General features: G+C 52.7%; 1 protein-coding gene across 2 annotated transcripts in view; it reads left to right on the top strand.

Moving 5' to 3' along the window:
* Positions 1–10,612: 10,612 nt before the first annotated feature.
* PWWP2B (PWWP domain containing 2B) overlaps positions 10,613–15,656 on the top strand; it is a 66,630-nt gene continuing 61,586 nt past the window's right edge. For both annotated transcript variants that reach the window (XM_063339551.1, XM_063339550.1), the window contains exon 1: positions 10,613–10,800. In XM_063339551.1, the coding sequence (XP_063195621.1) occupies positions 10,664–10,800 (137 nt within the window). In that variant the 5' untranslated portion in view covers positions 10,613–10,663. The remainder of the gene's footprint in view (positions 10,801–15,656) is intronic.

The following is a 15,656-nucleotide window of genomic DNA, read 5'->3' as shown; positions in this document are numbered from 1 at the left end:
GTGCCAAAAAGATAAGATTATAAACTGTTCCTACCCAATGCTATCGATGACTTCCAGTTAATTTGTTAGTATGAAAGTATTTCTTTCTTTTTTTCTATCTGTGAAGTAAAAACCTGCACCCTAATCAACAAACACTGTGACTAAAAGAGAAATAAAAAAGAAAGTTAATTACAGGCTTATTTTTTAAAAAAAATTGTTTTAAAAGCTAATCACTATTGCTTTGAGACTTGCAGCTGAGCTACGTGTATTTGCTCCTTCGTGTACAATGCCATAGCAAAATGAGAAGGATGCCACTAAAACAATTCTTATTTTATTATAGTAATAATTTCTTTTAATAATAAACCAACTATTTAATTGTATTTCTGTATCATCTTAACACAGTGGGTGTGAGCCAGGGGGCTGACTAGAAATTGGGTGTCTCTGGTCCTTTTTGCAAAATGGATTAAACAAATCTCAGCGGGTGGATGGCCTCACCGTGGCAGGCACCTGGAGAATAAACGTACATACTTGTCTCAATTGCTCTGGCCCGTCAGCGGGGCTGGAAAACACCTGCAATCAGTCTTCTTTATGAGAGTTTGGGAAAAAGAAAAGAAAAAGAGAGAGGGGAGAAGTGTGAAAATGTCCCAGTTTTTAAGAGCCTGTATAATGTTTGATGCCAGTTTTAGAAAGTGTTCAAGTTGAGTTTCAGGTTTTGTTCTATTTGGTTCTAACTTACATGGGGAAAACTTGAAATGCTCTGTTTGTTTTTCTGATTACAAGATGTGTCGGTTTGCTCCATTTTGCACTTCTAAAAGTACGTACAGGCGTGTTCCAGTTGATAATCTCAGGACATAACTACTAGACAGATGTCTGTAAATCAAGGAAAATTTTAATCAGCTTTAAGGAAAAACACACTTTATTACACTGTCTCGTAATACGGAAGAGAGGTGGTTACAGATACCACGGCTATGGCCAGGAAGGTCTGATGAGCACAGAAGTACAGTACAGTAAATACTTTTATTTAGCAGTCGTTCATAATTCAGTCCTGTTCTTGCCTTGCCTTTCACACCTGCACGGGGAGCCCAGTGCTTTGGAAAGGGCTGCTCTGTAGAACTCTCTTGTGTTTCTGCCGTCCAACGCGATTTTCAATGTACAGGCAAGACGGTTGAAAAGCCGTTTGCATAAGCTGTAGGTGGCTCAGCCACTTGCCCTGGGTACAGCTCAGCGCCCCGTCAGATCCTTGTTTCATTAGCACACCTTCTGCAGCGTTTCATTTAGTGTCCCATCGGTGGTTCCTCCTTTGGATGGCAGGACCTCGTTCAGCTTCCCTGACCGCACGCCTCTCCTTCTCCCTTTGTCATCCCACTGCCTGGTTCACCGAAAGTCTTCCAGCTTCTGCAGCAACTGTGCAAAGCACCCGCCAAAACCAGCCTGCTGCACCACTAAACTCCGGCCTGGCCCCAGAGCACCATGCGGCTTAGGCAGGAGCGAGGCGTAAATAACATCAGCAACTGCATAAACAGATCCCTGCGCGCGTAGGAGCCAGCGTAAGGCACAGCGCTGCCAGACCACCACGCGGTGCTTGTGCCACAAAGTGCGCATGAACAAAGGCAAAGCCACTGCATTTTGCTCGTTTTGCTCTCTATGACTGTTTCTGGTTTGGGCAGAAGTGGGTTAAATACTTGAAACTGGAAGCAGAAGGGTCAATGAATATAAAACGACTGAAATAATAATTTTACCACGTTTGCTTAGGTATCTCAGAGAACAGAAACTGGAACAGCGCCTCAGACAGCACATGCAAATGATGAAAGCAAGGTGAGAAAAATTAACAGGAACATCCCAAGTGGAAGCGAAGGAAGCAAAATGAGACGTTGGGACAGTGAGTATCTTCTCTTTTTCAGGTAATACAGTAAATGCGGTGGTCTACACTGATGAACACTTGTTAATTTGGCATTTCTTTAATTTCACAAAAATCTCAGGCAGCAAATATTTTCAAATTGTTAAACGTTTTCTTTTTGCTCATGCTAAAATTGTGTGTATGTACGTGTACATGTACACAACATGCACATATATAAACAGACATAAAACATGTGCAGTGTTTTGAATCTTTCAAAAGCAAAGCCAAAATTCTAAGACAGAAGACAAAACCCAAGAAAAGCATAAAAGATGTCCAAAGATTAATATAAAACTCAGTAGACGAGGATGGTGATTTTTATCACGTGCTGTACAAGCCATTCAGTGGAAGTGGTTAATACAGAAAAAAGTTGAAATTCAAAATTACCCATTTAGAGTTGGAAAGAGAGCTCATAAATCTATACCTTGAGACATCACTAAGTGTCCTGATTGGGAAGAGAAAATTGAGAGCTGTCATTAAAGTTGGGGGAGCTGTAAACTTTATTTGCTTGTTGCAACATTATTAGGAATTATTTTGCCTTGACTAAAAGCATGACTTCAGTTTTCTGAACTGCAGAGCTAGTCCAATGAAGTTACGTATCTCTCAGTAAAACGAGCCGGTGCTCGGCGGTTGGTCTGTTCGCTGTGCAGTCGCTCTCGGCTCGGTCAGCTTTGCCTGCCCAGCCCGGGCTGGTGGTGGCTCTGGGATGTGAGATGGTGACACTGATGGGATTCCGCAGGGGCCACGGCCGCGCTCTGCCCAGGCTCCGCCAGCCAGGGCTCTCGCATTGCGTTCCGTCTCCTCCCTCTTTGGCTCCGGGCCGTTCCCGCTCTGTAACATGCTCAAACGATAATCTTGTCAGATTCAAAAAAGCAAACTGTCTTAGAAATAGGTTTCCTGAGGGCAGGGGAAGTACAAACGCTCTAGACGGTTCTTCGAATGCCATGGCACATCATGTCCGTATCATGCTTTCTAATCAAGCAAGAAATCACTGTCATTAATGTGTAGGGGTAGTATCGGTGGTACCACACGTGGCAAAGCCTTTTCCCAGTAAGGAATTACACCGTAGTAACAAACAAAGCCCTTTTATAATGCACAGGGAATGTGAAATGGTTTCCAAACTGTTTACTTGCTCCGAAGAGAAGCAGCAGCCCATGGAAAGACGGTTCCATTGCAGCTCCTTCTCAGGCCTGGGTACCTTCGCTTACCCACAGGCTCCCGGGCCCTGCGGAGCCCCAGCGCTCGTCGGGTGGAAGTACTGGTCACGCGCACGTGGCTGCAGCTGCCTGAACTGATCACGTAAAGGCCATGGATTTCACAGCCTCTTTTTTGCAGTGTTTGCAGCACTTTGCAGTACCTGTACTTTAGGAAAAAAGAAATTCTTATTTTATTCAAAGCGTCTTTTGGCCTCAAAACCAAAGTGATCTAATGCGCTGAAGTCCAGCCTCCCTAATATGCATAACAGGGCAAACGAGTCATACGTGGTGCAAAGCGTCTGTCCCTGTGCCAGGAAATCCTGACACTGTTCTAAAATTACCCACGTCCCTCCCGCTCCATAACGTCATGCACCGCACAGCGCAAGCTGCACGCTCCCGAAATGGAACTCCCTCCTCAAGGCAGGTACAGGAGTCGCGTGTGACAACATGGGACTGGCATTTAGGACTCGGCGGGGGCTGCGTGTGCCGTAGTGCGGGCTCCCGGTGTCCCGGGATGGGCTCTGCTCTCACTTGGTTGCCTTGACTGTTCCCATTAGCCGTCTGCCCTTGGGTTTCCCAGACACACACTGGAGAGTCGTGGCGCTGCTTAGGAGATCCCATTCCGTAGTCAGTATCCCGAGGTGCTCAGTAATTGCAGGATGCCTCCTGGGTGGCTGCAGTGCCAGGTATGTCTGCACAAACTGCTGCATACGTGGCTAGGAGCCTTGCAGAGCAGGGGAACGGCTGTCTGTAATGCCCGATAATATTTTAAAAGCGGTAACTACCACCCAAAAAAGAATGCATCACTGGATGGCAACTGGGGAGCTGTGGGATTTGAGGAGCTTGAGTTCATTCACCAAATCTGAGTGACTTCCAGCCTGACAGCGTGCCGTTAGTACCTGGGGCCTCGCGCTGGCACGAAGGAGGGCGTCTCGCAGAGTGCTCCCTTCAAACCGTGGAGAGACGTAATTCTATTAGCTTAATTGTTTTCAGGTTTTTCAAAGTTGTTTTAAAAAAGATACGTGGAATGGACGGTCAGGAGACAAGGCCTGCAAAGATCTACTCACGGACTTCACCGTGAGCTTCTGCGTGAGATGTGTGAACTTGCCATGATGGGCTTAAGCTATGCTGGAACCCCACGGTTATTGTAGTTTGAGTGTGACTGGTTTGTGTTCCACGGCATTCATAGCATACTGAATAGTAAAAGAAACAATGTTTTAAAATCTCTGGTTGTATTTCTAAAAAGCAGAATATTTTCATGAAGACTTTCAAGAGGATTTTAAGGGGATTAACCCCCCCTGTTTTCACTTCAGCTGTTTTAAAACATGCCCACATGTAAATGTCAGCATGTGCATGGGACTGGAGATGTAAATCCCAGCACATTCTTGTGCGTGCGGTTAAGGCAGATGGCGACGTCCGTGTGAGTGTGGCGTGGGACGGCTCCACGTGCGTACAAACGGAGGCTGCAGAAGGAGCAGGTAAAACTCTGCCCCATTAGATGTATGCGTTACTTCCTGTTCTTAATTATATACACTTATATATCCATTCTCTATTTTTGTGTTTGCTTTCAAATCCAAGGTTGAAGATCTACAGGCCAAGCTGAGGAAACCAAAAGGACTCCCCCCTCCCCAAGAGTATTGGCTCGTGGCCTTCACGGGGCAGATTCCTCCTGACCCGCCACGAATCCAAACCCCAAAGAGCTTTTCCAGTGGCAAATTCTGACTGCCTGGAATTGTTAAACCTGAGATGCTTACCTCATTGGGGTGAGGATTCCCAAAGCCTCCTCTTCTCACTTAGTCTTCCTGACTGCATTCGACAATGTTAAACCCGTTAACAAGAGTCAGTCTGCTTTAACTGACTATAAAATTTGTCTCTTTTAGAAGATTTGTGGGACAGTGTTGTAAAGTGTTTTCATCAGCCTCTCTGCACATTTTTCCAAGTGCGCTTCTATAGGCTTATGAAAATTCTGTGAAAATAAAATTCAAAAATGGTCCCTAATGCTTGGAGAGCAGCCATTTGTGATGTTGCTAAGAGCAGGAACTGTGTACTACGAATTAACTGGTTTCATGACTCATCTCTGGCCTTGCACTGTATGTCCTACTCAAACCAGTCTGGGTCTTCATCACAAACACTGCGTTTAATGTTAAATCGTCGTGTTAGATTTAAAGCTACTCATCAAATGTAGAATAAAGCTACTCATCAGATGTCATGTAGGCTGTCCCCTTCTCCTGGACGCGAGGAGCAGGAGCGTTTCCCAGGGCAGGAGCGTTTCTCAGGGTGTCTGTCCTTGGTCTGGAGCCCTGCTGACGCGTGGGAGCCGCAGGGCTGCCCCTGCTGCAGCGGGAGCCTTTGGGGGGCCCTCGGCTGCAGCGGGGGTGGGGGATCAGGTCAGGCGATGCGGAAACAGCCGAGCCCGAATCCCGGCAGTGTCGCATCTTTGGGATACGGGGAACCGCGCAAAAGTGCTAGAACTGGGGTTACCAGGACAGGACATCAGGAGCTTTTACCTTCTACTCCCCCAGAACTGCAGCACTACTTCGGAGAGGGCTTTAGTGCAGCAACGCGTTACAGGAGCTGAACCAGAGCCAGTGATTCCCCGGTGCCACAGGAGCCCCGAGGAGGAGGTCACAGTACTGAATTTCACTGGCAGCAGAGGTCGTGCTCCCTCCTGTGCTTTCTGTCTTCTCCCTCTGTCCCCGTGCCATGGTCCCGTCGTTTGTCCTCCTGGGACGGCAGAGGTACCTCAGGTGTTGCCTCCACTTTCTGCCCAGTCTACGTGCTGTAAAATGGTGGAAATTTTAGTCACGGGAATAAACGTTCGCGCCACCGAACCACTCTGTGGGCACAGAAGTGGCAGTGTGTGGCAGGGAAAGACGAATACACCAAAGATGGGAATTTTTCTGAAGGACAAGCGTGGAGCGAGCCCGCATGCTGCTGCGGAGCTGGGGCTCTTGGGTGGTAGAGGTGCATTAGAGCTGCCCACCTTGCTGGCTCCGCCACCCGGAATTACACAGCTCTGCCTTCCTCAGCTCCTGCGGGTTATTAACGAGGCTCAATTACACACCTCGGCGTTCCTCAGCTCGTAGGGTTATTAACGAGGCTCGCTCAGCCAGTTCTGCTGCCGCGCAGAGGGAAAGCTCAGAGCAACTCCTTTGGGTCTGGTGCAGTTTTCTGAACGGATGCGGCTTAAAGCGATGTTAATTTGATCCACTTTAGACAAAGTTTCCTTTGCATGTCCATAATACATGTGTTTATGCAGTCTGTCCACTGTTTCCGCACTGGTAGTTGTGGATTGGTTTATTCTGTATACTCCGAAACGGTCGCCGTGTGGCCCAAGCGACGTCCAGAGGCACTGGGTTTAATGAGTGCACGGGACTGGCAAAACGCCCTCCCTGATTCCTGAGCAGTTTGGGGGACAGACCTTCTGTAAGAGCGTATCACTGTGTTTTGGATGATGCTTCCAAAAATCCTTTTCCTTCGGAAAATCAGTACAGATTTCTCCGCCCTCGATGACATCAGATCTCTCCTCTCCGCTTGCATCTTGCTCTCAACGGATTTTCAAGGTTTTGCAGAAGGTCAAGGCTGTCTCAGAACTACAGTTTGTCCTGTCCCCTAGATACTGCGATTGCAACATTAAGAAGTATCCGTAATAAATAATACCAAATACCAGCTCAGTTGAGGTTTTTTTGTATTTTGCTGTTTAGATTGACAGAGAAAGTAGCGCCTAGTACTGTTCATGTGAGTAAACATTTATTAGCCCTTTTTGGCAAGTCTCTACCTGAAACCTATATGAAGCTTCAAGGGTTCGCGTTTGGGTCTTGGTGCTTTGTGTGCCGTGAGAAGTCTGCAGCAGTCACCAGCACGGGCACCTTATTAATCCCCGGTGAGTCCAGCGTGCCGGAGTCTGTTCGGCAATTCACATAAAAATGGGATCCTTCCGTAAAAGATTAGTAAAAATATACATGCTACTTGTACAGGGTGGTTATAAAGGTAAGTCAGTGGATGCGACTTACCAAAATGCAGAATTTCAAAGCAACCTGGAAATGAGCGTGCCAGTTCTCTGCACGCAGCGCAGAGCTGCTGCCGTGGGTGGGTTCACAGGACGTGACACAGAGTGAGGGTGAGGGTTTAGGACGTGTCTCGTTCCTGGTTCTAGCTCATCAGGAAAAGCGTTAATTTATGTACAGCAGTGCTGTTCGGTCTGTGTACAAACCCTAAGGAAACCCCAAAGAAAATCCTGCTAGCAGTTGTTACAGAAATACATTGTTTAAGTAATTAGCAAATGCAAGGTTAAAAAAAGGATTTTCTCTACTTTTTTTTTCCTAAAAGTCACCTTTAAGAACAGCTTGATTTTTGTTTTTCATGGTTTTGACCTTCATGTCCCTGAAGTCCTAAGCGGCAATCATCCCCTGAGGCCCAGCAGGTGGATCCCAGGGGATCCGTTCCCTGCGGTCGTGGGGTTGTGCCATTCCTAAGGCATCTTCCGTGCTTTCTGTGTGGTGCGCTGTGGAATACACTTCCAAATATATCAGAGAGAGATTTGTCTTGCATATGTCTGGATCAACACCTGATTAATGAGCGGCAGTGACTTAGCAGAGTATTTTAATTAACTTTGTACACATACAAATGCCATGATTGATTTCTGTGCTGGTTTTACTGGTACTTGTTTACGGAAAATTGGGAACGGACACCGCCACTCCAGCAGGAGGGCTGAAATTAATTCCTACTCGTTTGTTCCATTGTGAGGAATGCCGGGCCTGTGGGAGGGGAGGAAAAGGGGGAGGGTCACCAAGCACAAAAATCAATTGCTTTTTCCTTTTGTTCTGGTGGGCTTGTCCGGCAGAGCGCAGCAGGGCTGGCAGTGCCCGTGCCCAGCACGCTGCAGCCTGACGGTACCAGTAATGCCCTTGGCTCTCGGTTCAGTTCCACAAATAATGCTCATTTTGCAGATAGCAGTAAGTATTTAACAGGCCGCGTTACCCTTAGATCTGCCGCTGAATGTCCCTTCGAGAGCGCAGCTGAACCGGCTGCTCCTGGGTGTTTGTTAAGGCTCAGGGCTTGGAGCTCTTCCCGACCGGTTTTGGTTCTGTAGCCTCACGTTTGTGTGGTTTTCGGGTGCTATGGGGGCTTTCAACAGTTAAAATCTCAGAAGAAAAGATTTAAAATTTCCATCCTGCCCTCTTGTGTGCATACCGTGGGTGGTGGCTGCCTTCGGTGGCAACCTGCAGCCAGCTGCTGGTGGCCGGGGTCGTGGCGTGGTGGTGACAGCCAGAGCGGGGTCACCCAGAGCAGTTGCACAGGAACGCGTCCAGGCGGGTTTGGGATGTCTCCAGAGACGGAGACTCCACACCTCTCTGGGCAGCCTGTGCCAGGGCTCTGCCGCCCTCACAGCAGAGAACTTTCTCCTCCTGTTGAGATGGAGTTTCCCGTGTTCCAGTTTGTGCCCGTTGCCCCTCGTCCTGTCCCCGGGCACCACTGAGAAGAGTCTGGCCCCATCCTCTTGCCCCCCGCCCGTTAGCTCTTGCTGAGCATCGATGAGATCCCCCCTCAGCCTGCTCTTCTCCAGCGGAACAGCCCCAGGGCTCTCGGCCTTTCCTCAGCACAGAGATGCTCTGGTCCCCCAGCATCTCCGCAGCCTGGACTCCCTCCAGCAGTTCCCTGTCCCTCTTGAAGCGGGGAGCCCAGCACTGGACCCAGTGCTCCAGCTGTGGCCTCCCCAGGGCAGAGCCGAGGGCAAGGATGGCCTCCCTCCCCCTGCTGGCCACGCTCTTCTCAGTGCCCCTCAGGAGACCACTGGCCTTCTTGGCCACAAGGGCACCTGGCTGGCTCGTGGGCAACTTGTTGTCCACCAGGACTCCCAGCTCCCTCTCTGCAGAGCTGCTCTCCAGCAGGTCAGCCCCAAGCTGTACTGGTGCGTGGTTTCAATTAACTGGTTTCACTTAACACTCCCTCTCCAAAGTCCACGTGGGAAACCAGGAGGTTTGGTTTCAAAGAAGCCAGTTTCTGTGGTGCCATCAGGAGCTCGTCGAAAGGTTTGACCGATGTCTCTGTGCCAGGAAGGGGTAGTGATCCCCGTTGGGCAAACTGAGGCGGGGCGGGGTTAAGCCAAAACTAACAAAATTGTTTCTTCTCGGGGATGTCAAACCAATGCGACCAAGACCAATGTCCTTGCAGCAAACACCCAGAAAGAAAAAAAAACTCAGCGCAAATCATTATGTTTGGCAAAGTTAACAGATAGAAGGCTTACTCTGGAAAGTGTTGGGTGACCCTAATTTTCAAGGATTTCAAAGTCACACATCGAGGTGGGAAAACGCTACAACGTTTTGTATACGAAGGAACAGAGACATGGCCTGAACCTGCCGTGCAGCCTCACAAAACACACTTAATAACATTTCCTTTAAGATTGGGGGAAAAAATGTTGGACTTAAGGGTTAGCAGAAATGATTTCTCAATTCCCTCATATTTCTATAGCAATGAAAACAGCATTTCACTGCTTGACTTTTGAATATTTGAGGATGTGCGAGCTTGTTGCAGGGTCACTGCAGTGCAGGAGCAGCAGAGAATCCACCCGGAAACAAATGTGGAATTAATTGAATTACTTCACAGTGGGAAGTGACAGAAGTAAACATCAGGGACGGGTAAAGTAAGATTTAAATTGCTATCTAACCTTACAATCTGAAGTACGTTTTAGTAACTTGGGCAAAGTGATATTACAGATGTAATATGTGCTGAAGTCACCTGAAGTTTTCTCAATGACTTTAAGTGGCCCAAGTTTCTCTCTCTGTTTCCATATTTCATAGAACAGTTGTGTCTTTGAGCCATTGTAATGTTTCTGATGTGTCCAAACCAGCTGGGAAATCACCGTGGGTTGGCACAAAGGTCACCAAGGAGTATCTCGAATGTCACTGACATTCTGGTGATACATGTGTTTCTTGCTTTGCTCTCCTGGCACGGCTGGCACAAGGGCCGGTGCGGTGTTCCCGGTGTCTGCAGAGCGGTGTCCTGGGGGCTGTTTGTCGATGGAACTCTGAGCAGATACTCGGTTGCTCGGAATTTTACTGAGAGACTTTTCAGCGGGGCCTGTTGCCATAGGACGAGGGGGAAGGGTTTTACACTGACAGAGGGGAGACTGAGATGAGATGTGAGGCAGAAATTGTTTGCTGTGAGGGTGGTGAGCCCCTGGCCCAGGGTGCCCAGAGCAGCTGTGGCTGCCCCATCCCTGGAGGGGTTCAAGGCCAGGTTGGACGGGGCTTGGAGCAACCTGGGCTGGTGGGAGGTGTCCCTGCCCAGGGCAGGGGGTGCCACTGGGTGGCCTTTAAGGTCCCTTCCCACCCAGACCGTTCCGTGACTCCCCGCACGCCCCCGGCGCCTCCGTCCCGCGGCTGCCGCCCCCGCGCCGCCGGATCCCAGGGCGCCGCTCCCGCAACCGGCCCCACCGGCACGGGCGCGCGGCGCGGCGCGGGGCCGGTTCCGGTCCGCCCGCAGGCGCGGGGGCGGCGCCCTGACGTCACGCCCCTACGGCAGCGCACCGTGAGGTCATCGCGCGGCGCGGCCCGGCGCGGCCCGGCCCCGGCGGGGCAGCGGCGGCGGCAGCATGGCCGAGGCGGCGGCGCCGCGGGTGGGCGCCTGGGTGCCGGTGCTGGTGGAGCAGATGGTGAACGACACGCTGGTGGTGACGCTGAGCTGCGGGGAGCGCCGCTTCACCGGCGTCCTGCTCGACTGCACCAAGAAGTACGGCCGGGGGCGGGGGCGGGGGGGAGCGGTTTGGGGGCGGCGGGGATGGCCCGGGGTGCCGGGGTCGGAGGCCCCGCGCTGCCCCCGCTCGCCCTTTGTTCGCCCGGCGGGAACAAAGCGTGCGGGAGCGGGCCCCAGCCGGGAGGCCGGGCGGCCCGGTGCCCCGGGGGCGGCGGGCCCGGCCGCGGAGAACGGCGAGGTTCGCCACGGCTCCCCCCCGCGGCGGGGCTCCGGGCGGCGGCGCCCGCGGAGGGCCCGGGGGGAGCGTGTCCCTGCGCCGCGCCGCCCCCCCTGTCCGGCCGGTGCCGGGCTTCCCCTCCGCCCCGCCCCGCTGCCCGGCCCCGCCGCAGCCCCGCGGCCTTGGCCAGCGCTTCCCCTTCCCACCCCCCTTCGCTCTGAAGCGGCTCCGCGGGTCTCTCCCGGAGCCCCCCGTGGCCGCCCCCCCTCGGGTTGCCGCGTCCGCCGTTCGGGGGGGTTTCTGAGTGCGTGTCCCCCTGGTTTCTTGCTCCGCTGTGACCCCAGCCCTGCCGCCCCCACGGCTGGGTGGGTGAGCAGCACCGGCTCGGGAGAGGCCGAGCCCCCCGACACGGAGGGGGCATTTCCCGGGTGAAGGGTCTGTTCCCCGAAGCGGGGGGAAGGCAGCAGCGGGTGCTTTATTTCAGAAGGATGGTAACTTTCACAGCGTCGTTAGCCGCCCTGGCAGGAGGTGCTGCTGGCCAAGGACTCCCTGGCCGGCTTTTCCCTGCGTTAAAGCTGAGAAGAGGGATTTGCTTTCTGGCTGCTCAGTAAATGAATTGTCAGGTCGGTGCTGGGAGGAGTACAGCCAGCTTCACCTCTAATTCTGCTCAGAAGATGTATGAAGCAAGACTTCTGAACTTAATTTTCATAGTTTATTTAGTTTCACATGGCCATCCCGGAAAATTGGAGCCAGATTTTCAAAAGTATTCAGGCATCTAACGCTATTAAGAGTCTATAAACCCTGCTTGGTGTCTGGTTCCAGCCAAAGCAGCGAGCGGTCGGCATCCCTTCAGTCACGTCCAAGAGCCAGCTCTGTCTGTCTTTTCACAGTCCAGTTGTCTTCTTCGTTAGGGACAACATACACTTTTTTCACCTGGATCTTTTTCCCTAACCTTGCTCCATGATTTTTTTTCTTCTCTTCACCCTCTCTGCCCCAGTGGATCCAAGAAACAGCCCGGTGGGTGTTTCCTCCCAGGCCTTGAGGTGTTCCTGGAGCTGGTCGCTGCCCCAGCCCTGCCGCTGGTCCCTGCTGGGGTGGGAGGGCAGCAGACAGCCTGCAGTCCCCTGAGCGTTGGTGCTCCCTCTGCTGCCGTCCCGTCCACCGGGAGACCCGTGGCTCGGCTGGGGGCTGCCTGGGCCTGCACTGGGGATGCTGGAGCAGCATCCTGTCCTCCTTTCTGGCTGGAGGAGGAATGGGGAAGGCAGAAGGAAGGGGTTTGTTGATGCGTTTGAACTCGTCAGTAGGATAGCTGCCCCCATCTCTTCCCACTTGCCCCAGTAATTATCCTTTCTAATGATCAGACTTTTCTGTGGTGAAAGATGAGCCTTTGGATGGACCGACCTGCCCCCACATTACACAGGGATGGGATAGCTGCTGCCTCTCCCCTCCTTAACAGGCTGGAATCTGTGAGCGGGCCAGTTTCACAGCCCATTGGTGCAGTAGTGTCGCTTCAGGGAGTGAAACATGAAGAAAAGCAGTTTGGCTTCTGGGTGCCCCCTGGCACTGCGCTTTAACCATCGCTTTAGTGCCATGGTGGAGTGGCAGCATGTCCCGCCTGTCTCTCCAGAAGCCCTGGGTAGAGATCTCAGCTTCTCTTGCAGCACTGGGAGAACCTCTCCCTGCAGGGCCGGTGGGCCAGGAGCTTCCTCCCTTCAGGTGTTTGCAGAACTTGAGCACAGAGCAACTGCTGGGCCACATCCTGGCCATAGTAGTCCCAAGCGCTGGCTGGGCTGTGGTGGCCGTAGCGAGCCTGTGACGTGGTGGTAACGCGTGTCTGGAGAGCTGTGGCCTCTGGTTGTGGCTGTCAGCAGGATGTGAGGCGAGTGGCTGGCTCCTGGTGCACCTTAGTGACTCTGGGTAAGCATGAGGAGGGGGCTGAAAGCGCCTTCTCCACTGCAGCAGCCGTAAGTTTGGGATGTGGAGGGAGGAAGAGATCTTGCCCACCGCAGAAGCAGCAGAGTACAGGAGGCAGTGTGCCACTGGTTGGAAGGCAAAGGTTGAGATGTGTCCCAAAGGCAGTAGGAATTTGTCAGCTTGGTGCTGAACTTTGAAGGCCCCAAAACAGCAACGTGGCAAAAGCCTTTCCCCCCCTCCTCCCCGCTGAAGGAGCAGTCTCGCTGGCCGGTGCTGGTGTGCTGGGGTTATGGCGTGCGCTGCCTGTGCCTCCCGGGCAGTGCCGCCCCACTGGGGAGCGGGGCTGGGTGGGCAGTGGGATGGACCGGCGGGAGAGCAGCAACCGGAGTGGGTTGGTTTACCTGTACTGAAAGGGGAGAATCCCAAAAGAAAGAAGGAAAGCCTGTATGGTGGCTTTTCGGCTTTCTTTTGCATGTTAAACTGGTTTTTAGCATTGCCTACTGCACAAATCTGTTTTATTTCTCCTCAAACGTAGTGGCGATGTGGAGAGCTGTGCGAGAGGCAGGCCTGCAGCCAGGAGACCCCTCTCCATCCAGATCCCACTGTCAGACTCCCATTATTTTAGCCAGGAACAAGCAGGGGCAGGTTTGAACCCAAAACCGCCTGCCCAGGTTTGCGGGGGCTCATCTGGGAGCCGGGGGGGGCTGCGGGCAGGAGCCTGCCTGCCTCCTGCCTCCTCCTGCCTGCAGCCTGCCCCCTGCCGCGGGGAACAGTGGCATGTAGGTAAAAATACATGCCGGACTCTTCCAATAGCTGTGAAATTACTTGAAGAAAAAAGGGTTATTGGCTTCCTACAGGCATCCCTTTTTGACTGCAGCCTGGGTAGTGTGTGCAGCACCAGCACTTATTAGGAGTGACCGACAGTTATTTTGTTCTAATAAATTCACTATTCTAGACAGTAAGCTACGTAGCATCCAAGCTCATGAAGTTTAAATGCATTTTGTCCGCAGTTAAAGTGTTTTTGATAACAAGACTTGGCAATTTTGTTGCAATTGAACTTCTAATTAGTTGGTTTTTAATTATGCATGAGTATAAATTGGAGGCTAATGTCTTCTGTTTCAAGCAGAGGTTGGATTGAGGTAACTTAGTCCGTTTGGCTACATCTGCCCCAGAAAGGGGGATTATAAACAGGGTGAAATCACATTCTGCAGTATTTCCTGATGTTTGTAATACCTGCGGATGCACTCGTGTCCCTGACCCACAAACTCGGGCACCTTCATCTTCGCTGAGTGGGTTTAGATATGCAGAATCAATAGTGACAGTAGGTAGACAGAAATACATTAACTTCACCCAGACTTGCGCAAAAAAGTGTGGGGGATGTGGGGAAAGCTGAGGAAATTGTTATTTCTCCTTGTGGTAAAAGTGCGCCGCTCCTGGGAAGCGAAGTGTGTCAGATAAAACATGTCTCGTTTTGCAGTGGGTGGAAAGACACCGGAGCTAAATCCTCTTACAAGGAGCTGTGCCTGCGTGGAAAGCGGCTTCAGGCTGGTGAGAGGGGACCACCAGGGGGGCTGTGGGCATGCCAGCTGGCTAACACTCTCCAAGGGTAGGACTTAATTGCGTTTAGTTGGTTTTCCCGCAGCTGAAGGAGCCCGAAGGAGTGTGGTCTTCCAGTGCATCCCCAGCAGGAGTACAGAGTGTGGAGGGACAGAGAAACTGAAAGCAGCCTTGGGCGATGGTGGTTGTTCACTCGTGCTGAACGGGTGCTGCTGGTGCCTGGCAGTGCAGTGACGAGACAGGAGACGCTCTGAGTGCGGCCTCTCTGGACCTGTTTTCCTTCCCTGGTGCCTGAGAAGCAGGACTGGGGTGCACATTGCTGCGGGGGGGCAGGCAGGTGGGCAAGACAGCGGAGCTCTTCTTGCCTCTGCCCAGAGCTGACGTGGCAGGCGGACTGGGGAAGTGATGGTTCCTCAGGCTTTCTTAGCCTTCAGAGACGCTTCCAGTATGAAGGAAAAGAGCTAGATGCCCCTCGGGAGAAAGGGTGCCCGTCACCCATGAGCCCCATCTGTGGGGGCGTGCTGGGGCACCCGTGTGGTGACCTTGTGGCAGCCGGGGGCATGCGCAGGTTCCTGGTGTCCTGGCTGGAGCCAGAGGCGCTGCTGGAGGTGCTGGGGGGGCTGTAATTCACCATGGCTGCCCTCGCGGTCTGCCTGTATGAGCACCCCATGCCGGCAGTGTGGCTGCCGCGGGAGGTGCTTGTGACCTGCTGAAGCTCCCTGAGGCCGGGACGCTTGTGAGCGCCGGCAGGGAGAGGAGGGAGGCTCTGAGCTGCTCCTGCCCCTGCACCGTGGGGTCCCAAGCCCAGAACAGGGCAGGAAGGACGTGGCCCCATGGTCAGCACACCTGGCTGCGTATCTGACCACTGCCAGGACCTGGTGCTGTGGCCACGCAGAGTGCGGCTCTCCTGGTGCTGCTGGGTGTCGCGGCGGGATGCAGGACGCAGCAGTGGGCCGCTCGCCCCAGGGTGGGAGCAGTTCTGCCGCAGTAGCAGGGTTTGCAGAGCTCATCTGTCCCTGCCCGGCTGTGACTCTCCCTGCCAGAGCCGCTGCCTGGCCGTGTGGAAGCCGCTGCCGTGGAAAATGAGTCTTAAGCCGCTTTGTTGTTCAGCCTGTCCAGTTGGTGTAATCCCTCGGACCAGGCAGTGGTGTATTTTTCTCTCAGACTGCTGGTGCTGCTGCATCTTTGGGCTGAAGAGCTGTGG

The sequence above is a fragment of the Chroicocephalus ridibundus genome, chromosome 6 (assembly GCF_963924245.1).
Source record: "Chroicocephalus ridibundus chromosome 6, bChrRid1.1, whole genome shotgun sequence".
NCBI lineage: Eukaryota > Metazoa > Chordata > Aves > Charadriiformes > Laridae > Chroicocephalus > Chroicocephalus ridibundus.
This window is presented reverse-complemented; position numbering and strand designations above follow the sequence as displayed.